The following is an 18910-nucleotide window of genomic DNA, read 5'->3' as shown; positions in this document are numbered from 1 at the left end:
AAAGGAATGAAGTACTAATACATTTTACAGCATGGATGAACCTTGAAGGCATTATGCTAAGTGAAAGAAGCCAGACACAAAAGGCCACATACAGTATAATTCCATTCATATGAAATATCTAGAATGAGGTAAAACTATAGAGATAGAAAATAGATTAGTGGTTCCCAGGGGCTGGATCAGGGGAGCAGGGAATGGAAATGACTGTTAATGGGTACAGGGTTTTTTGGGGGGTGATGTTAATGTTCTACAATTAGATAAGGGTGATGGTTGCACAACTTTGTGAATATACTAAATACCACTAAACTGTACAGTTTAAGAATAATTAATTTATGGTATGTGAATTAGATCACACTTTAAAAACTACTTTTTATTTTAAAAAAGGAGAAGAAACTGCAAGGGTGAAAGACAGAAAGTGGACTGTCCCAGGGTACTAACCTGAACACTACTGGGACTCTGGTGAGGTGCACCCCAATTCCCTCTCTATCACCCACCTCACATTTCTGTGGTCTGAACCGCCCCCTTGTCTCCAGCAATGCTTGCCCCATGGCAAGGATCCTGCATCTCCTGGGCCCCCTCTGTACTTGCTCAACTGGTTGTTGCAGGCAAGGCAAACAAGAATGTGCAGGGTTGGGGCCCCGAGGGCAGCTCTTTCAGTTTTCCTAGTAACTGCCTGGAAGCGGGGGTGGGGGGGGGTGGGGGGGGTGGGGGGGGGTGGGGGGGGGTGCGTTCCAGGGTGCGGCATAGGTGGCTCTATCTACTCCTCTGTGGTTGTTTGCTTGTGTCGTGGTTATCACCATGGTCCCTTTAGAGCTGGGCAAATGAAGAGCTACACATAAGGTGGGGGCCTTGCTTGGAGAAGGTGTGTACTCAAGGTGGGGAGGAGACAGTTTCTTCTTCCCCAGGGCCTTTGTTTCAAGGGAGGGAAAATTAATTCTGCTGGTCCCAAGACACCCTGCAGCTGAAAAGGGAGTGAATCCAGGTTTCCTAATCATGATGATGATTTTGACCATTTATTGAGCACTTGCTTTGTTCCAGGCACCATGTTAAACCCTCCAAGGAAAGTCAGGGCTTGCTATATTTCTGATCAGACAGGCTTGGGTTCAAATTCTAACTCCCATTTACTGGCTGTGTGACCTCAGAAAAGTTTCTTAATCTCTCTGAATTTCCATTTCTTTGGCTGTAAAATGTGGATGTCCACACCTGCTTCCAAATGGGTTGATAATGATGTAAAGCCCTCAGCACAGAGGAAATGCTCAGCAAATAGAATACTGGGAACTCCGTGCAAGCAGCGTCCTAATCCGCCTGGTTTGCTATAATAGCCCCACACCGCCCTCCGCGTGCTTCTCATCTTCCCACCACCACATCTTTGCCTGTGCCATCCTCTCCCCTTGGGATGCCCTTCCTCCACTCCTCTCTCCACTAATCAACAGCCTCCATTTCTTCAAGGTCTGGCTCAAATGCCACCTGCATCACGTTGGGGTAACTTCTGTGCCTGGGTCCCCTCCCTAATTAGGGTGGAAGCTTCCTGGAGCCAAGACTGTGGGATAGCCTAACAGTGCAACAGCAGAGTGGTTAGTTGCATGGACTTAACCCTAGATAAGTTACTTAACTTCTCTCTACCTCAGTGTTTGCTCATCTGTAAAATGGGCTTAACAATGGTACATACCCCACAGGGACGTTCTGAGGCTTAAATGAGGTAACGCATTTAGAATGAAGGCTGGCATGTAATAAGCCTTCAATAAATGTGATTGACCTGTGCTGTGAATATGGTAGCTAGAAACCACAAGACACATGGGGCAATTTAAAGTAAAGTTAATCAAAATTCAATTCAATTCAAACTTCAGTTCCTCAGTCACATTCACCATATTTCACATATGACTAGTGGTTACCAAATACGTCTAATAGGACAGCCTAAATACAGAACATGTCCATCATCACAAAAAGTTCTATTGGATGGCACTGCAGATGATGACCATATGTGCACACGGTAAGGTGCTCTGTGCATATTTGTGGTCTGGGTCAGGAAAAGTGCTTATAGATGTCTCTGAAGGCCCACAGCTCCTGGACGACCCTCCACCCCTCTTCCTGGCCCTCCCTGCCCAAGCTCTGCTCCCCCCAGAAGTAACTGGGTTGCTTCATGTTAGAGGGATTAGGGTGAGAAAGGAGACGGGTGAGAAACGGGCAGGATTAGGGACTAATGAGAGGGCAGTAGAGGAACCCAATCTCTGCATGTCACTGGCTTTGCAGAAATCGAGGCTGGAATGTGAGGTGGGGTGGGGCTGGGGTGTGGAGAGTTACCTAACTGCTCCTGAGTGCACACAGCAAGTGCCCCAGACAGAGGAAAATGGCCAGAGATGGCCCCACCTTCTTATGGACCCAACTCCTTCAGGGGCCCAGAGTAAGGAAGATGTCCAGCAGGTAGATATCCGGAAACAACCCTCATCAGCCTAAAAAGGCCCCAAGATAGCCCAGAATAGAGGCCAATGATAGCCCAAGCGTGGAGACCCAAGATGCCTACTTGTAGAGGACCTGGGAGAGTCCTAGGTAGAGTGGCTTAGGCTAGCCCAGCTGTTGGAGCTGAGGCTAGCCCAGGGGTGAATTCAGCCCATGCAGACCCCTTCAAGGCCCAGAAGTGGCTTGTGGCTGCATGGCCATGCTGCTGTCTCATGCTGATGGTTTCTTTACAGACAGTCATTGATAATGTGGTCTCTCCCTTCCCGGAACTCCTGAGAGCTGGAGGAGAGTAATCCCTTAGATGTGCACAACCCTTAACAGTCTCTATGTCTCATTAGATCTTCCCTCCAACCACAGAAGGAGGGCAAATCAAGTGCCAATAGCCCCATTTTATAAATGAGGTAAGTGACACTCAGATGTCATCTTGAAAAGGAGGTTTTATGGGGCATGGGAAGCAGGGCCAGGCCTTGCAGGCACATCTAATGGTGGAACATCAGGCATGACCAAAAAAAAAAAGACAGAGGAATCTTCCAGGCTTTCTTCATCACCTCACATAGTTGGCTCACTAACTCCTTCCCTTCCCATGGATGCCCCTCACCCATCAGGTGTTTAAAATCCCAAGAAACACCCTCTACACCCAAGGCCGTCAACCTGCCCCACCTCTCCCTTAGAGAAGTGGTCCATAACAGGAGGTCCAGGGGATGAGGGGTCCTGGACAAGGCCCCCTATTGTCCTCATGACCTCAGTGATGACAAGAGAGGACAGCAGAGTGGAGGGTGTTCAGCCTTTTCCCATGTTGGGGTCCTCAGGCCCAGCTCTGCAGAATGGGATTTGAAAAACATCACAGGGCTGGCCCATGGCTCACTTGGGAGAGCGTGGTGCTGGCAACACCAAGTCAAGGGTTAAGATCCCCTTATCGGTCATCTTTAAAAAAAAAAGACATCAGGAAAAGTAGTGTTAGCCCCGTGGAAAAAACAAATCTTCCCCAAGGACATCCCATTTTCTGCCCCAACCTGTCCTCTTCTTGACGGTGCACTTGAGTTACGAAAGAAGAATGTGAGCCTCCCACCCCCAACACAGTGAGCTGACTGTTTACTAGACTGACTAAGCCTCACACTCGGACCCTGTCAGAGCTGGGCGTGGGGGTGATCTTTAGAGAACGCTTGTATGAAGTCTCTTCATTAGTGAGATGGGGAGACTGAGGCTCAGGGAGAAAGAGTACCCACAAGGAGTGGTCCTCATCCCCCTTGAAACTTCCCCTTCTCCAGGGCTGCGGTAGCTGGAGGCCTAGAAGCACTGATGGGCTTCTACAGGCACACGTCTAGGCTACCCGGCAGTGGGATTTCAGCTTCCTTCCCTCCCAGCCACCTCCTCCTGGCAGCGGACCTCTGGCATACTCTCTCATACCTGCCTGCCCCCCAGACTTGTCCCAGAGCCAAGCACGGGACCTCACTTAATCCCTGTTATGTAATGTGCAGTCCAAACAGTTGGCCAAGGAGGGGCTCAGCCAAAGCCACGCCCAGGAGTGGAGCAAAAGGCCCCAGCTGGGTCAGGGCTGGCGGACCAGGCTTCATTCTGCCTGTAGTGGCCACCACTCCTCAAGCCTCACCCTGCACCATGAGCGGCCGAGTCGGAGACCTGAGCCCCGTGCAGGCAGAGGCACTGGCCAAGGTGAGAGTCCCTCCCCCAGAGCCCCAGGAGAGAGGGCTGAAGGGGGGTGGGACGGAGTGGCCAGAATTCTGCTCCACTCTGTTGATTCAGTGTGTTCTTGACATTGATTCTTTGCTGTCATCTTCCAAAGGCAGAAGTCCCATGGTGCCCAGTGACATCAGTCTTGTCCAGGGCAGGGGAACAGCACCACATCCAGGCAGTAGTGTGGGTGAAGCAGCCTACCCAGCATCACACCTGACTTCTCTTCCAGGAACCAGACCTAGAGAGCCTTATCTGGCAACTGCCCCCACCTTCCTCACTCCCAGGTCCCTTAGGTGGGAGCCGAAGGCTGCTGCTGGTCTGCCCTCTAAACTGTTCCTTCTGCCTCCCTGAGGCCCTGAAAGATGACCAGTCTGTAAGAACCAGAGAGAAGGAGCAGAGTGCTGTCACACTCATAGTGGGGAAGAGGACGCATAATCACTAATCATGTTTTTGTAGAAGATGGGATGAAGAAAGGCAGAAGTCTTGGTGGACTAACACATGGAGGGAACTAAGAATGCATCCATACTCCAATCCACTTAACCCCCCAGCCATTTGTCCTTTCTTCTACCTGCCCATCCATCTTCCCACCTACTGGTCTGTCTTCCCACCCATCCATCCACATACCCATCCCTCATTCTCTCTATTCACCCACAGAAATCTCCCTCCTTCTGTTCACCCACCCACCTCTCCTTCCATTCATTCACCTACCCACCCATCCATCCACCCATCCACCCATCCATCCACCCATCCATCCATCCATCCATCCATCCATCCGTCCATTGATTTCTTTTTCCTTTTTTCCATTCACCCACCCACTCATTCATTCATCCATTCTTCTTTCTATCCATTTATCACCCACCTATCTTCCTTCCATTCACCTACTTATTCAATGATCCATCCCTCCTTCTATCCATCCATTAGTCCATCTTTCCATCAATGTGGGCCAGACTGTGGAAGAGATGGAGGGGTAATAAAATAATCTTTGAGTCTAAAGGCCAGGGTTCAATGTGACAGAGCCACTTCAACAGCATCTCTCTTCCCAGTTCCGAGAAAATGTCCAGGACGTGTTGCCTGCCTTGCCCAACCCTGATGATTATTTCCTTCTGCGCTGGCTCCGAGGTGAGGGCAGAGATAGGGGAGGTTGATGTCCGGTGGCAGCGAGAGGGTCCTGGTCCCAGCTGCTCCAGAAGGACCTGTGGCTCTCAGGAACTGGCCACACCATCTTGCTTCATGTGTTCAGGTCCAGAGGAGGGGAGGGGGTAGGAAAGCCAAGTCCTATCCAGGCCCCCAGTGTCCTCTGTAGCTCCCACTGGCCAGGGGCAAGAGGAGGAAGACTCTTTCTCACCTCATGCCTTTCTTTCCATCTTCCCACAGCTCGCAGTTTTGACCTGCAGAAATCAGAGGCCATGCTCCGCAAGGTGAGACCCATCCACCCTGGAGTTTTGGGGAGGGGCCTTGTGGGGGGCAATCCATGCCTCGATTCCCTGCTCATCCCCTTCTTGGGGTGTGGGGATCCCAGTGGGGCCTTACCAATCATTTCCCTTTCAGTACATGGAGTTCCGGAAGACCATGGACATTGACAACATCCTTGATTGGCAGCCCCCAGAGGTGAGCCAATCCCTAACCCTCCCCCCAAAAAAGTCCTCAGTCTTTCACGGACATACCACCCAAGCAGCCTCTGGTCACTGGAGACCATGAGTGAAAGGTAATGAGCCTGAGAGATCTGTGAAACTCCTGGGCCCCCAGGCAACTCTCCTGTAATAATAATGAATATTTCCCGGGGCCTTGCAAGACACAAGCCTAGGTTGAATTTGCCAGCACGAGCTCATTAGTCATCACAACCCTATGAGGTGGGTACTCTTGTCCCCATTTTACAGATGAGAACATTGAGCCCAGCAAAGTTTAAGCAACTTGCCCAAAGTCCCATAGCCCTGAAGTGGGACTGAGATTTGAGCCCAGCCTTGTCTGGCCCTCTGAAACCAGGCTGTTAACCACCACGGTTAGTCTATGTCTATGTGCTCCTCCTCACTAGGGCTTTGCTCGAGGTGTCCTGTCTGGGTGGGAGAGAACCTTAGCCCACCAATGCATTGATGAGGACACTTCACTACTGGTGTCTTAGTAGAGTAATGGTCACAGCTTCGTTTGTGGGCCATGTTCTCTGAGCCAAGGACTATGCTTTGCCAACATTATCTCATAAACCAACAGTCCCAAGAGGGAGGGACTATCCAAACCATTTTACAGAGAGGTGACCACTTGCTCAAGGGCACACAGCAGGGGAAGCGGCAGTATCTGTATTTGAACCAGATCTGTTAGCCTTCAGAATCCGCTTTCTCCATAGCTAAGCCCAACTCTTCTCCATGGAAAGTGACATGGGAGACATTAGAGGCAGATGTAAGGAGCCCAGAGGCATTGAGCTAGGCAGCCTGAAACCTGGCTTTGCCGTTTACAGGCTGTGAGTAAGGTCCTCCCCCGCAGGGTCTGTTTTCTCACTTGGGACAATAGCACGCCCTCCAGGGGAGGAACAGTGCTTTGTAACATGGTATGTGTAGTCTCAGCTCCCCAGGTCAGCCTAGACTGGGGGTCTCTGGGGTGGTGTGTAATACCAAGTTCTATGTATCTTCCCATGCCCAGGTGATCCAGAAGTATATGCCTGGGGGGCTGTGCGGCTATGACCGTGATGGCTGCCCCATGTGGTATGACATCATCGGGCCACTCGACCCCAAGGGGCTGCTCTTCTCAGTCACCAAACAGGAACTGCTCAAGACCAAGATGAGAGACTGTGAGCGCATCCTGCATGAGTGTGACCTGCAGACAGAGCGGGTGAGCCCCAGGCCAGGTGGGGCAGGTGGCTGGGGGCAGATGATGTGCTGGAGGCCATGGTCCCAAAAACACACCCGTGCTCTCTACCTCCGTAGTCAGAGGGCTCTCACATCAAACCCCATCTCTGCTGCTTACCAGCTGTGTGGCCTTGGAAAGTCACCTCACCTCTCTGAGCCTCAGTTTCCTCACCTACAAAACAGGGATAATAATAAACAATGGTTGCAAAGGTTAAATGAGATCATACAAGTATATGGCTTAGCACACGGGCCTAATACTTATTTCCCAATAGTAGTAGTTACTGCTATTCCTGAGTCTTTGCCCTTGCCATTGCTTCAGTCTGAATAACCCTACCCGCCACCACACACACCTACCTCCCCCAACTTCCTTGAGCTCTCTCTTATTTATCCTTTAGGCCTCAAAGTTAGTGTCACCTTCTCTGAGGCCCCCATCTGAGTTAAATACCCTTCTTCTGTGTTCCCACAGCCCTTGTGCTGTCCCATCACAGCACTTATCACAGGACTGGAATGCTCTGGTTGCTTGTCAGTCTCCCCAACAACAAATCTGTGAGCCCTTTGAGGACAAGAACTGTGCATTATTCACTATACTTTCACACAAAATAAGTGCTTAATACATATCAGTTGGGCAAATGGAAGGATGAATGAATGAATGAATGAATGGGTGGATAAATGGATGGATGGGTGATGAATGGATGGATAGATGGATGAATGAATAGATGGATGATGGATGGGTGGATGGATGGATGATGGATGGATGGATGGATAGATGATGAATGAATGGATAAATGAATGATGAATGGATGGTGAATGAAAGAATAGATGAATAGATGGATGGGTGATGGATGGATGTGAATGAATAGATTTATGGATGGATGGATGGCTGAATAGACAGATGACGAATGGATGAATGGATGGATGATGGTGGATGGATTGATGGATGACGGATGGATGGATAGATAAATGAATGGATGAGTGAGGAAATACATTTACTGTTTTGTCCCCTTGCTCCTCTGAGGACACAGTGGGGGGGCTGGAAGAATCCCTGAGGGGTCATGTACTCAGGTCATCATCTTCCAAGCCTGCACCATGAACCCTGGAACTGCTCTTTTCTCTCATCCTTGCAGCTGGGGAAGAAGATCGAGACCATTGTGATGATATTTGACTGCGAGGGCCTGGGACTGAAGCATTTCTGGAAACCTCTGGTGGAAGTATACCAGGAGGTGAGGAGAAGGCCTGTGAACATCCCCTCCACCCCCCGACTTGCTTTGATGACCATCTTGGCCTGCGGTGACCATGCTGCTCACTCACAGCCAATATTTAGTAAAAGGTGGTTTCCTTCCCAGGGCCCATCACTGCGACTCAAGATCCATATTAAAACATCTTAATATGTTTCCTAGAAGATCTCACAGGACAGGTTTCAGGGATAACACTGTTCCAAGACCACAAGAAACAGCTTCCACCAAACCTTTCCCAGACCTGTCACCACTAGCTCTGTGACTTCGGAAAGTCGGTTCACCTCTCTGTGCTTCAGTTTCCTCACCTACAATATGGGAATAGCGATGCAGGGATACTTCAGAGCTGTTATGTAAAGTGTGTACATAGTGCTTGGCTAACAGTGAGCATTTAATCAATAGTAGTCATCATCATCATTATTATTATACTATCATTACTGTGACATTTATCCTAAAAATGATTATTATTTTGTAATTATTATTAGGGTGTGGTTATAATTGTCTGAGATGAGAAGGTCACCTCCAGGGGCCAGTGGAGGTGATAACAAAAAAGAAAACACTCCACAGTTTTCTGAAACCTCCAGACAGGAGATTACAAAGGAGATGAGGGTAGCAGAAGATGAGATGTGGGCTCTGATAGGATCTTTCTTGGTTCCACAGTTCTTTGGCCTCCTTGAAGAGAATTACCCAGAGACCTTGAAGTTCATGCTCATTGTGAAAGGTGTGTGGCAAGTGACTGTATTTATCTGTGCCTCTGTTTCCTCATCTGTTCCTTGAGGACAATAACAGTGCCTTTGTCTCAGGGGTTTTTTTGTTTGTTTGTTTTTAAAAAGATGACTGGTAAGAGGATCTTAACCCTTGACTTGGTGTTGTCAGCACCACACTCTCCAAGTGAGCTAACCGGCCATCCCTATATAGGGATCCGAACCCGTGGCCTTGGTTTTATCAGCACCGCACTCTCCCGAGTGAGCCACAGGCCAGCCCTTGTCTCAGGGTTTTGAGGAAGAAGGCTGGGTTCTTGGCTGCATGCAAATCGCTTAAAGTGCCTGGCACAGAGTAAGTGCTCAATAAACGGTAACTTCTATGGTTAGCCTTACTGCAAGAGGGGGTAGCTCCAACCCCAGTTCTTTCTGATAGTACCATCATTTCTCCTGCCCGTGATGATCTCTCCCTCCCCCAACTGCCTCTGGCATTGGCAGCTGGTGCAGCCCAATCCTGCCTTTCCTGTTTGCTGCCTTCTGAGGACCTCCAGTTGTCTTATGTGTGTTCATCCTGTTTTTCTGGCTGAATCGTCTGCTCCTTGAAGGCAGGGCTCTGATTCTCCACTTCTGTTGTATCCCTCACATACCTGGGGCCATGTGGAGGTTCAATAGGTTTTGGGGTGGTTATTGTTTGGGTGGGTGTGTAGACAGAAGGATGGATGGATGTTTGATGGTTGGCTGGCTGGTTTGTTGGTTCATTGATCAATTGGTTGCTTCGTTGGTTGTCCAGCTGACCAGCCTGTTGGTTGTCTGGCTAGTCAATTGATTGGTGGTTGGTTGGAGAGTTGGCTGGCTGATTCGTTGGCTATTTGTTAGCTTGGTTGACTGATTGGAGGGCTGGTTGGCATTTTGGGTGATTAGTTGTTTGGGTAGCTGGTTGGCAGGTTGGTCATTGGCTGTCTGGTTTGCTGTTTGGCTGAATCTTGAATGGTTGCCTGGTTATTTGGATGGTTAGCTGGCTGGTTGTTTGAATAGTTAGCTCTAGGGTGGAGAGGACAATTGGTTGGGTAGTTATCTGGCTGTTCAGTTGGCTAGTTGGCTTGTTGTTTGGCTGATTTGCTATGTGGTTGTTTGACTATTTAGTAAGTTGGCTGATTGGTTGGCTGGTTAGAAGGTGAATTGGTTGACTCATTGTTGGTAGGTTGGCTGGCTTGTTGAATAGTTGGTTGGCTGTTTGGTAGGTTGCTTATTTATTGGTTGACTAAATGGGTGGCTGATTAGAAGATTGGATGACGGACTGGTTTGTTGGCTGGGCAGGTGGTTGATAGATTGGATGAGTGGTTGCTTGATTGGTTAGTTGGCTGTTTGTTGGCTGGTTGGCTAGTTGGTTGGATGGCTTTTTGGATGCAGGGCATTGAAACTATCTAGAGTTAGTCAAAACTTGTCTATATTATTAACTATTATCATTATGGAGAGAGTGGCCCAGTGGAATTTTTCTCTACCCATTATCTTTATTTCTATCTTTCCAGCCACCAAACTGTTCCCTGTGGGTTACAACCTCATGAAGCCCTTCCTGAGTGAGGACACTCGCAGGAAAATTATAGTGTTGGGAAGTAAGTAGTGCCAGCTCCATTCTCTGAGATCTATACAGGAACTTTGAAGTGAGGTTGGCTCATCACCCCATCCAGAACTTCACACATCAGCTAGGGTCAGAGGCTCCTTCATCCCGAAAGTGAGGTGGGTTTCACCCTATAGTCTATCAGTTACCTATGCCTTACTTCCTGCCATACGTCTTTGGTGAATAAGGCCTTCACATGTATCTCCTTATGGGTTTCAGTTTGGTTGCCAGTTAACCTCTGGTCTATGGGCCTCAGTTTCCTTTTGACATTCATAAATTCAGTGCTTCTAAAGGCAACTTGGGATGAGGAAGATGAGGAAGAAGATCAGGAAGAGTAGCCATGATTCAGAGAAGGGAGGCCCAACAAGAAGAGACTGGATAAGTAAATAATGATGCATACATTTGATGAATTTGAGGAAGCATGAAAAATAATGCTGTGAGTAAATATTTAATGTCATGGGAAATGTCAGTAAGTAAAAAAAAAAAAGTAGATAGTAGGAAAAATAGTTATTTTAAAAAGTGAATGGGCAACAGTAAGATGGATGGGAAATAGTTCTTAAAATCAAACCAATGACCCTGAGCTTGGAGAAAAACTCTCAAGTAGAATGAATGGTCAGCTCACAGAATCGAGAAAACTGAGGATCCAGGGATGAGGATGAGGGGCAGAGGGGTCTTACAAGTGCTCACTTTCTCTCCCTTCTTGATATCTGAGCCTCTGCCTCTACCCAGTTCCACTTGGTAAATCACAAGGTAGCCTGGTTTAAGGAGCCCAGGCTCCTGCCTTCTAAGCCCACCAAATCCTGGAGCAGTTTGGGTTACGGCCAAAGTCCAGGCCCCAAGTCCAAGGCCTCTGCCCCACTGGGTGCCCCATGAGGCTGTGCACATTTGGCCCTAGTATGCCAGGCTTTGTTGTCTTTGCCCTTATCCCACAGAAAAAAAGAAATCTCTCATGGCCATGGGGCGGGGGTTAAGCTGGATTAGCCACAGGTCTGGGGCCATGGTGACATCCCCAGACCCAGAGCTCAGAGATTTTCTTAGGGTATGAAGAACAATAATGGCAATTATGGTTGTGGTGATTAAGCTGGTGGGGGAGGGGGTATGATGAAATGGGAGGGTCTCTCCAAAGCCCCAGGGCTGTCCATCCCCCACCGAGAGGTCTGACATGAGTATGCCATTTACTCACTGAGTGACTCCAACAAGGTCCTTGGTCTCATTGGGCTATAAGGTCTCCTTGAGACAATTAGAAAGCTCTTAGGTTTACTACTCATGGCTTGATGACCTTCAAGAATGTGCAGCCCCACCAGCCAAGGGAAAACACATTTCTATAGCAACATGATACTGAGAGGAGGAGGAATGGGGAATTGTCCCTGGCAGCCAACCTCCTGTAGGGTTTCTCTCCAAGTTCAGGTCAGCCTGGTGGACATGGGAGGATAATTTGTCCCCTTTATGCTTGATAACCATCCTTCAATCCTGCTGCTCCCAGACAACTGGAAGGAAGGTTTGCTGAAATTCATCAGTCCTGAGGAACTGCCTGTCCAATTTGGGGGAACAATGACTGACCCAGATGGGAATCCCAAGTGTATAACCAAGGTATGAAGAGCCCAGGACAGGGGAGGGTTAGAGAGCAGAGTTGGGTTTCCTTCCCACCCACTCATTCATTCCACAAATATCTGTAGAGAAACCCCTGTGAACTAGGTGTTGGGCTAGACAATCCCAGCCCTGCCCTTTTGGGGTTTTCAACAGCCATACAGACAAACAAGAAATGAGGGAATTTTAGCTCAGACGATGAGCTGGAAGGGGAAGCTCTCCAGAGGAAGCCCCGGCCCAGCCCGGAAGGTCAGGGAAGGCTGTAGGAGGTGTAGGGAACATGTTGAGCGGTATACTTCCAGGAGAAAGTATCTAGGGCAGGAGAAATGTCAGGAACAAAGACCAGGAGAGGGGAGCAAGCCCATCCCATCCTGTGTCCACAGATCAACTATGGTGGGGAGATCCCCAAGTCCATGTATGTGCGGGACCAGGTGAAGACTCAATACGAGCACTCAGTGCAGATCAACCGTGGCTCTTCCCACCAGGTGGAATACGAGATTCTGTTTCCAGGCTGTGTCCTCAGGTAGGCATAGGCCATTGTTCCACACCTGACTAGCCCTAACCCCTCAGGGACCCATCAGGCTGAGCAGCAACCTGTCCCCCCCCCCCACAGGTGGCAGTTCTCATCTGATGGTGGGGACATCGGCTTTGGGATTTTCCTGAAGACCAAGATGGGGGAGCGGCAGCGGGCAGGGGAGATGATGGAGGTGCTGCCCAGCCAGCGCTGCAATGCCCACATGGTGCCTGAAGACGGGAGCCTCACCTGCTCAGAGGTTGGCGTCTGTAAGTCTGCCCTGCCTGGGACCTGGGTCCAGAAGGCTGAAGCCATCTGTCCCACAGTTTAGAGGAGTAAACAGAGAGACAGTGACAATCCCCCCCCTCCAAAGCCTGGGTTAGTGCCATTCATTCCCACAGATGCTCACTCAGTCCACACTCATGAGCACCTACTGTGCACCAAGAGCCAGAGAAACACAGGCCTGAAGGAGTTGAGGGCACTTAGGCTGCAGGACACAGGCAAGGATCGATACGGCAGGTGTGGCTTTGCCCATGAGGAAACTGGGGCTCCGAGGAGTAAATCAACTCGTGCAGAGCCACATAGCTGAGTGTGGTGCTAGCGTCCCACTTCAGCCTTGGGCTGGCTGCATAACCCTGGGCAAAAGTGGTCAATCTAGGAAGGACTCTTGGCTGGCTCACTTCTTGGGGTGTTTGTGAGGAGGCAGAGGGTGTGCAGCAGCCCTGGCCCAGGGGAACTGGGAGGCCTCCGGTATTTCCCACTGTCCCCTTCGCACCCCCTGTTATGTGAGTGTCCAGGTGTGGAGACAATGGGATGCAATGACCATTGTTTCATTGCCAGTTGGTGCAACTAAAGCCAGGCCTGGGCATGTGCCAGGGGGAAGGTCAGCATCTGTTTACAGTCCCTGCTTGGGGTGGCAGTTCCCATGGGGAAGGGAAAAGGCGTGGTGGGAACTTGCCCTGGCCTGGCAAACAAAGCTGGTGGAAACACAAACCTGTCCTTCCCCATGACCGGGGCAGAGACACAAAGAGTGTGAAGCCAGATCCAACTGCCCATCTTTCCATTTGTCCTCCAGATGTCCTGCGCTTCGACAACACCTATAGCTTTGTCCACGCCAAGAAGGTTAGCTTCACAGTGGAAGTGCTGCTCCCCGATGAGGGCATGCAGAAATACGACAAAGAGCTCACTCCTATCTAGCTGGCTTCCTCCCTTCTCAGACACCCCTAACCCTCTGCTTTCTCTCTATATATCTTGCTCTCCCTCCCTGAAATAGATCATTAGTCCTCCTGACTCTGTCTGTGACTTAGTGAGTACAGAAAGAGCTGCACTTGGGAAGATTCATCTGCTGTGGTCAGATCAGGAAAGGTATGAGAGACACAGCCTTGGAGGATACAAAGGCTGCAGAAGAGAAAGAAGCAAGGGTAAAAGCAAGAGGCAGATGTCACTGAAACCCAAGAAATAGGAAAATGAATCCCCCAGCTCTTGTCTTCACCTATTCTACAGCATTTGCCTGTGATCTGTGAGCAACTTGTGTTGAAGATGCATTTAAATCCTTTTGCTTCCACTCCCTATACAGTAGATACTTGGTGTATACTTGTGGGGTGAGTGGAGGACTAGAAGTTAGGGAGCAGGCAATTCATGGGTGCGAATGACAAGGAGGATCTTACATTGAGTGGATTTCAGAACCTTGGACAGGGGCAGAGGTGTGGAGGGGATGGACTCTTTCCTGGAGTTTCAGGTGATCTGGCCCCCAGATTTCTGGCAATGGCTGCCTCTTGGAGTCCCCAGGCCACAAAGGCCATGTGCCTCTGATAGGAGATACCTACATCAGGCTTTGTCTAATTTGGGGTGTTTTTCCTTCCCCATCCATCACTCCCACTCTCACCCCCTTCCCTTGGAGCTCACAGTTGTTTTAAGTAATTAAAGGAATTTTTCTGGAAGCAAAAGAAGTCACATCTGGCTCTACCTGCTGCATGGCACAATAATAAAAAAATCACAGCTATCATTTGGTGAGTGCTCTCTATGTACCAGATACTGTGCCAAGCGTTTTATGAGCTTAGATCCTTTCATCCTCATGCTATTCCCATGGCCAAAATATCGATAAGGAAACTGAGGCTCAGAGAGGTGAAGCCTCTCACTCAACATCATACAGCTTAAGAGGCAGATCCAGGATCCAGCATTTTTTTGGTTTTTCTTTACTCCAAAGACATTGCTCTTATTTGCCCACTAATAACATCTCCTAAGACCATACTTTTACAGAAGAGGAGAGTAGGAGTAAGTTGTTTGTCCTAGGTCTTCCAGTAGAAGAGTCCTGGGTGTCACCCTCTCCAATCCATCTTTGTGGATGGAGGAGGTGATTAGCCCCTTGGGCAGCTGCAGCCATGGAGACCCACAGCAGTGTGGGGCAGGGCTTGCGTTGCCAAGCCCAGCATCCTGTCCGCTGGTCGCATGACATCTGTGAAGTGCTACCTTCTGAAATCCACCACAACCCTGGGTGCCTAGAGGAGAGACCAGAGCTCCAGAGTTTCCTTTCCAACCTCCTGCTCCAAGTTGGGGATGTGGAGATGCTGGCTTGAGCCCCAGGTCTTGACACAACTCTTGCCAGGAGGAGCCAGATTACACCAGGAGTAGGGATGGGTGGCAACCTAAGGACTTGGCTGGTGCCATGAGGGGCTCATTGGGAATAAGCTGAGGGCCCAGCCTGCTGAGTGTGAGCCCAGCCATGGGAAGACTCTGAGGTTTGACTCTGAGGCTGATCAAGTAAACGTTCAGCTGCTTTGAGCACTTTTCTGCATGCTTTATGGGTGCAGGAGCTTATCTGCATTTTATAGATGGGATACTGACCTCCCAAAGGCACTGGCCTTGTTTCCTTCAGCCCATGGATGGCAGAAATAGAATTGAAGCTAATGCTGCACTCCCCACCTCTTCGCCCCTACCACTAGTGACTTGCCAGAGCAGGAAAAGACTGCATCCTTCCTGAACTGGGGCTGGGGGAGCATGGAGGAGGAGCAGGAGAGTAGGTGAGGGTTGTCATATTCAGAAAGGCAAAAAAAAAAAAAAAGCAATATCTGAAACATTCTTAAAATTTATTCATTGTTGATCTGAAATTAAAATTTAGCTGAGCATCCTGTATTTTATCTGGCAACTCTACCAATGAGGGATGAGGGAGAGAAGAGAGAGAAAGGGGGGGATAAGGAAAGAGGGGATTGGGTTTGCACTCTTGGAAGATGGTGGCAGTACCTGCAATTTAGGCCAAGCATGTCATGGGGTCTTGGGAGAGGATGGCTTAGCTTCAGTGGGTGCGGGGTGGAGGGATAGGGTGGTCTTACCCTTGCCCACTGAGGGAAAGGCCCCACACCATGCTGCAGCCGGTGGCAGAATGAGGATGTAGACACTGCACCCTTGGGGCTGAGGATGCTGTGAGCGGTGCTGTTGGATACCCTCATTTGTCAGAGCTCCTCTGCTGCAGCTGAGCAGGAGGGACTTGTTACTGGGAGGCAGGGAAGTGCAGGGAGCTGAAGGCCAGCGCTGAAGCCAACATCCAAAAAGTGCTCCTTGGTCTCCACTGATGCCAGCTGTGACCAGCCAGCTCCTGCTCGGTACCCACAGCCAGTGGGAAGCAGCCCTGCCCAGCTCCAGCCTCTGTTGGGGACCAGATGCTCAGCTCCAACTCCGAACGTCCAGGAGGTGGCATGTGGGTGGGAAAGACCCAGGTTGTAACCTTGGCCAATGGGCCCCCATTCCAGCGGTGGTCAGCAAGCAGCTTAGAGGCAGGAAGACCAAGGCCTGCAGGCTCCCCACTGTGTGAGAAGGAAAGTTAAGGACTCGGGACTTCCAGTTCCAACAGCCCAGAAATGCCGAGGAAGAGCCCGGGTAGGAGAGGCCTTGGCTGCCCTGGGGAGGCCAAATATGGTGGCTACCAGCTGTTTCCCATGGGAGGAGTCAAATCTGGCAGCTGAGCCTGAAAGGCCAGGCCCCTTACAGTGAAGACCTCAGGCCAGTGCAACTCGTAGGCAGCTCCATGCTGTGCTAATCAGGCCCCGGCCTCTGCCTCTTACTGCTTGCCTGGGAACCCACCACTGCATCAACCACCTTCATTCATGTCTGCAGTTAAGAGTCAGGTTTGTCCCCTGTCGTTGTTGACACATAAACCAACACAAGTGCCACAGAAAGTTAAGGCAAGACAAGACTGCTAGAGAAATAGAAAACTTTGTTATCAGTATATAAAAGGCCTATTCAGTTGTCTTCTGAAGGGGTTGAATCCCCCAAGTCTCCCTCCAAGGTAGCCTGGGACTCCCCATCGACCTCCTCCTCAGGAGAGTATCTCTTCGCTGCCCAGGTCACCAGCCCCCTCTCCTGGGCATCGGGGCTGGTGGGGGGGGCTGCCTCAGCATGTTCCTCAAGATACAGAGAGGGCAGCATGGCTGGAAGACCCTGAGTTCCTTCCTCAGGGCCAGCAGCAGCAGCAGCAGCAGCAGCGGGATCACGCAGGTGAAGGCCAGAATGGCTGCAAGCAAATCCTTCAGCGTCTTGCAGGAGGTTGGGAGTAGGGGCCGGGAGCACCTCAGGACCACCCAGAAGGGCAGGGCATGCTGGGCAGGACAGCTAGAGCTGACCACTGACCGCGAGTCCAGCCTTATTCACCAAGGTAGGAAAAGAAAAGCCAGGAGTACGAGAGGAAGCAAGGACGTGGCTGGGACAGGAAGAGGCAGTGGAATGGGACCGGGAAGGACTGTCCATAAACCTGGTTAGTGGTGCGGGGAGTAGGTACCAGTCTTTTTAGGGCCTAGGCTACTCCCCAGCCCCTACACCTACCTTTAAACCATGACACTGGCGGCTTCTTGACTGTCAGTGGCCCCGCAACCACCATATAAGTGTCCCCTTCCCCCGGGAACTCTGTGGAGGGAAAGCTGTCAGCCCAGGATCTCCTCCTTCCCCTGCTTGGAGGGAGGAGAAGGTCCCCTCTTGGCCCCTGGCAGAAGCCCATATCCAGTTTCCACCCCTGAGCAGGTCTGGGTTCATCTGCTAAATGGAGGCAGGGACAGCGAGGTGTGATCTAGGGTTTAAGAGAAAACAGAACACAAATATCTATTAACACAGTACTGGTTAAATTCTACTACGTCCATTCCATGAATTATTATACCATCAAAATGTAAAAGAGGTATCTGACCTACAGAGCTGTCTGTAGAGTACTATAGAAGCATATTATAGAATATCACAGAAACTGTAGCATTATATTAATGTGTACTTATGTATATAACAAAAGCCACCGGGATATGGCTACGCTAGGATGTTAGTTAATGATTACGTGGGTGGCAGGATTATACCCTGTTGAGGTATCTGAGTTTTCTAGGGTGGTTATATACATGCTTTATTATGTTTGTTCAGTAAGGGAGCAGGGAACAAGTTATTAGAGCACCCACCTTATGTCCTGGAACTTGAGCTTCCTCCCCAAAGCACCCAAAGAACAGAAGAGGTTCAAGGTCACTGGCCAGCTCACAGCTGACCCCACCCAAGCCAGGATTTCTTCAGAGCCACCTGCCCCTGACTCCTCATCTTGTCCCCCTTCTCCCAGCCCAGAGCCCACTCCCATGATGGATGCAGTGACGTCCATCTGCCCACACTAGCCAAAGGCTCCCAGAGCAGCGCCTCCCCCAGCAGTCTCCCTGACCTGGCCCTGCCCCCACTGTACTTGGTGTCACCTTTTCTTTGGGTGGGAACAGCCAAAGTTGCAGCAGTCACAGATCGAGCTTTTCCACTTATCATCTGCAAGCTGCCAGCTACCAATGATCCAGGTAGAAAGACACACCCCATCAGGAGGGTAGGGGGACAACAGTCTGCCCCGGGGGAGAAGTCCTGCCCTGAGACCCACTCCCAGCATGGCCATTAGCTGTGTGACAACAGGAGGTTTATCTGGCCTCTCTAGAGGCCCTGGTTTACCTGTACCACCTACATTCTCAGGGTAGGGGTTCCCCATGGTGCAGGTACAGCATCCTGGCACAGGGCCAGCTGAGACCTTCTGCTTCTCTGCCTTGCCTGGTTTCCACAGCCCAGGCCTGGAGCTGGCAGGGCCCCACATCATGGCTTTCGGGTCCATAAAGTGGAAGGAATTTGCCCAGTGTCCCAAAGCTTGAAACGAGGGAGGGCTCACCTGTATGAGGAGGTGTTGTAAAAACAGGATTTCTGACCAGGCTCAAAGAGTCTGGTCCAGTTCCAGACTCTCATCCAGTGGACGATATAAACCTGGAAGGAGGGACCAAGGAAGAACTTGGGAC

General features: G+C 50.3%; 1 protein-coding gene across 1 annotated transcript; it reads left to right on the top strand.

The window, feature by feature from the left end:
• Window positions 1–4071: 4071 nt before the first annotated feature.
• Window positions 4072–13832, top strand: LOC134369608 (SEC14-like protein 3). Its single transcript, XM_063086165.1, has 12 exons — window positions 4072–4125; window positions 5190–5265; window positions 5521–5564; window positions 5695–5754; window positions 6778–6966; window positions 8108–8203; window positions 8876–8936; window positions 10446–10529; window positions 12018–12124; window positions 12505–12644; window positions 12735–12904; window positions 13711–13832. Exons 1-12 carry the CDS (start codon window positions 4072–4074, stop codon window positions 13830–13832), a joined length of 1203 nt encoding a protein of 400 aa, XP_062942235.1.
• Window positions 13833–18910: the final 5078 nt, after the last annotated feature.

This window comes from Cynocephalus volans, chromosome 2 (genome assembly GCF_027409185.1).
Source record: "Cynocephalus volans isolate mCynVol1 chromosome 2, mCynVol1.pri, whole genome shotgun sequence".
Lineage (NCBI taxonomy): Eukaryota > Metazoa > Chordata > Mammalia > Dermoptera > Cynocephalidae > Cynocephalus > Cynocephalus volans.
The sequence above is the reverse complement of the archived record's forward strand: the minus strand, read 5'-3'. Positions and strand labels throughout refer to the sequence as shown.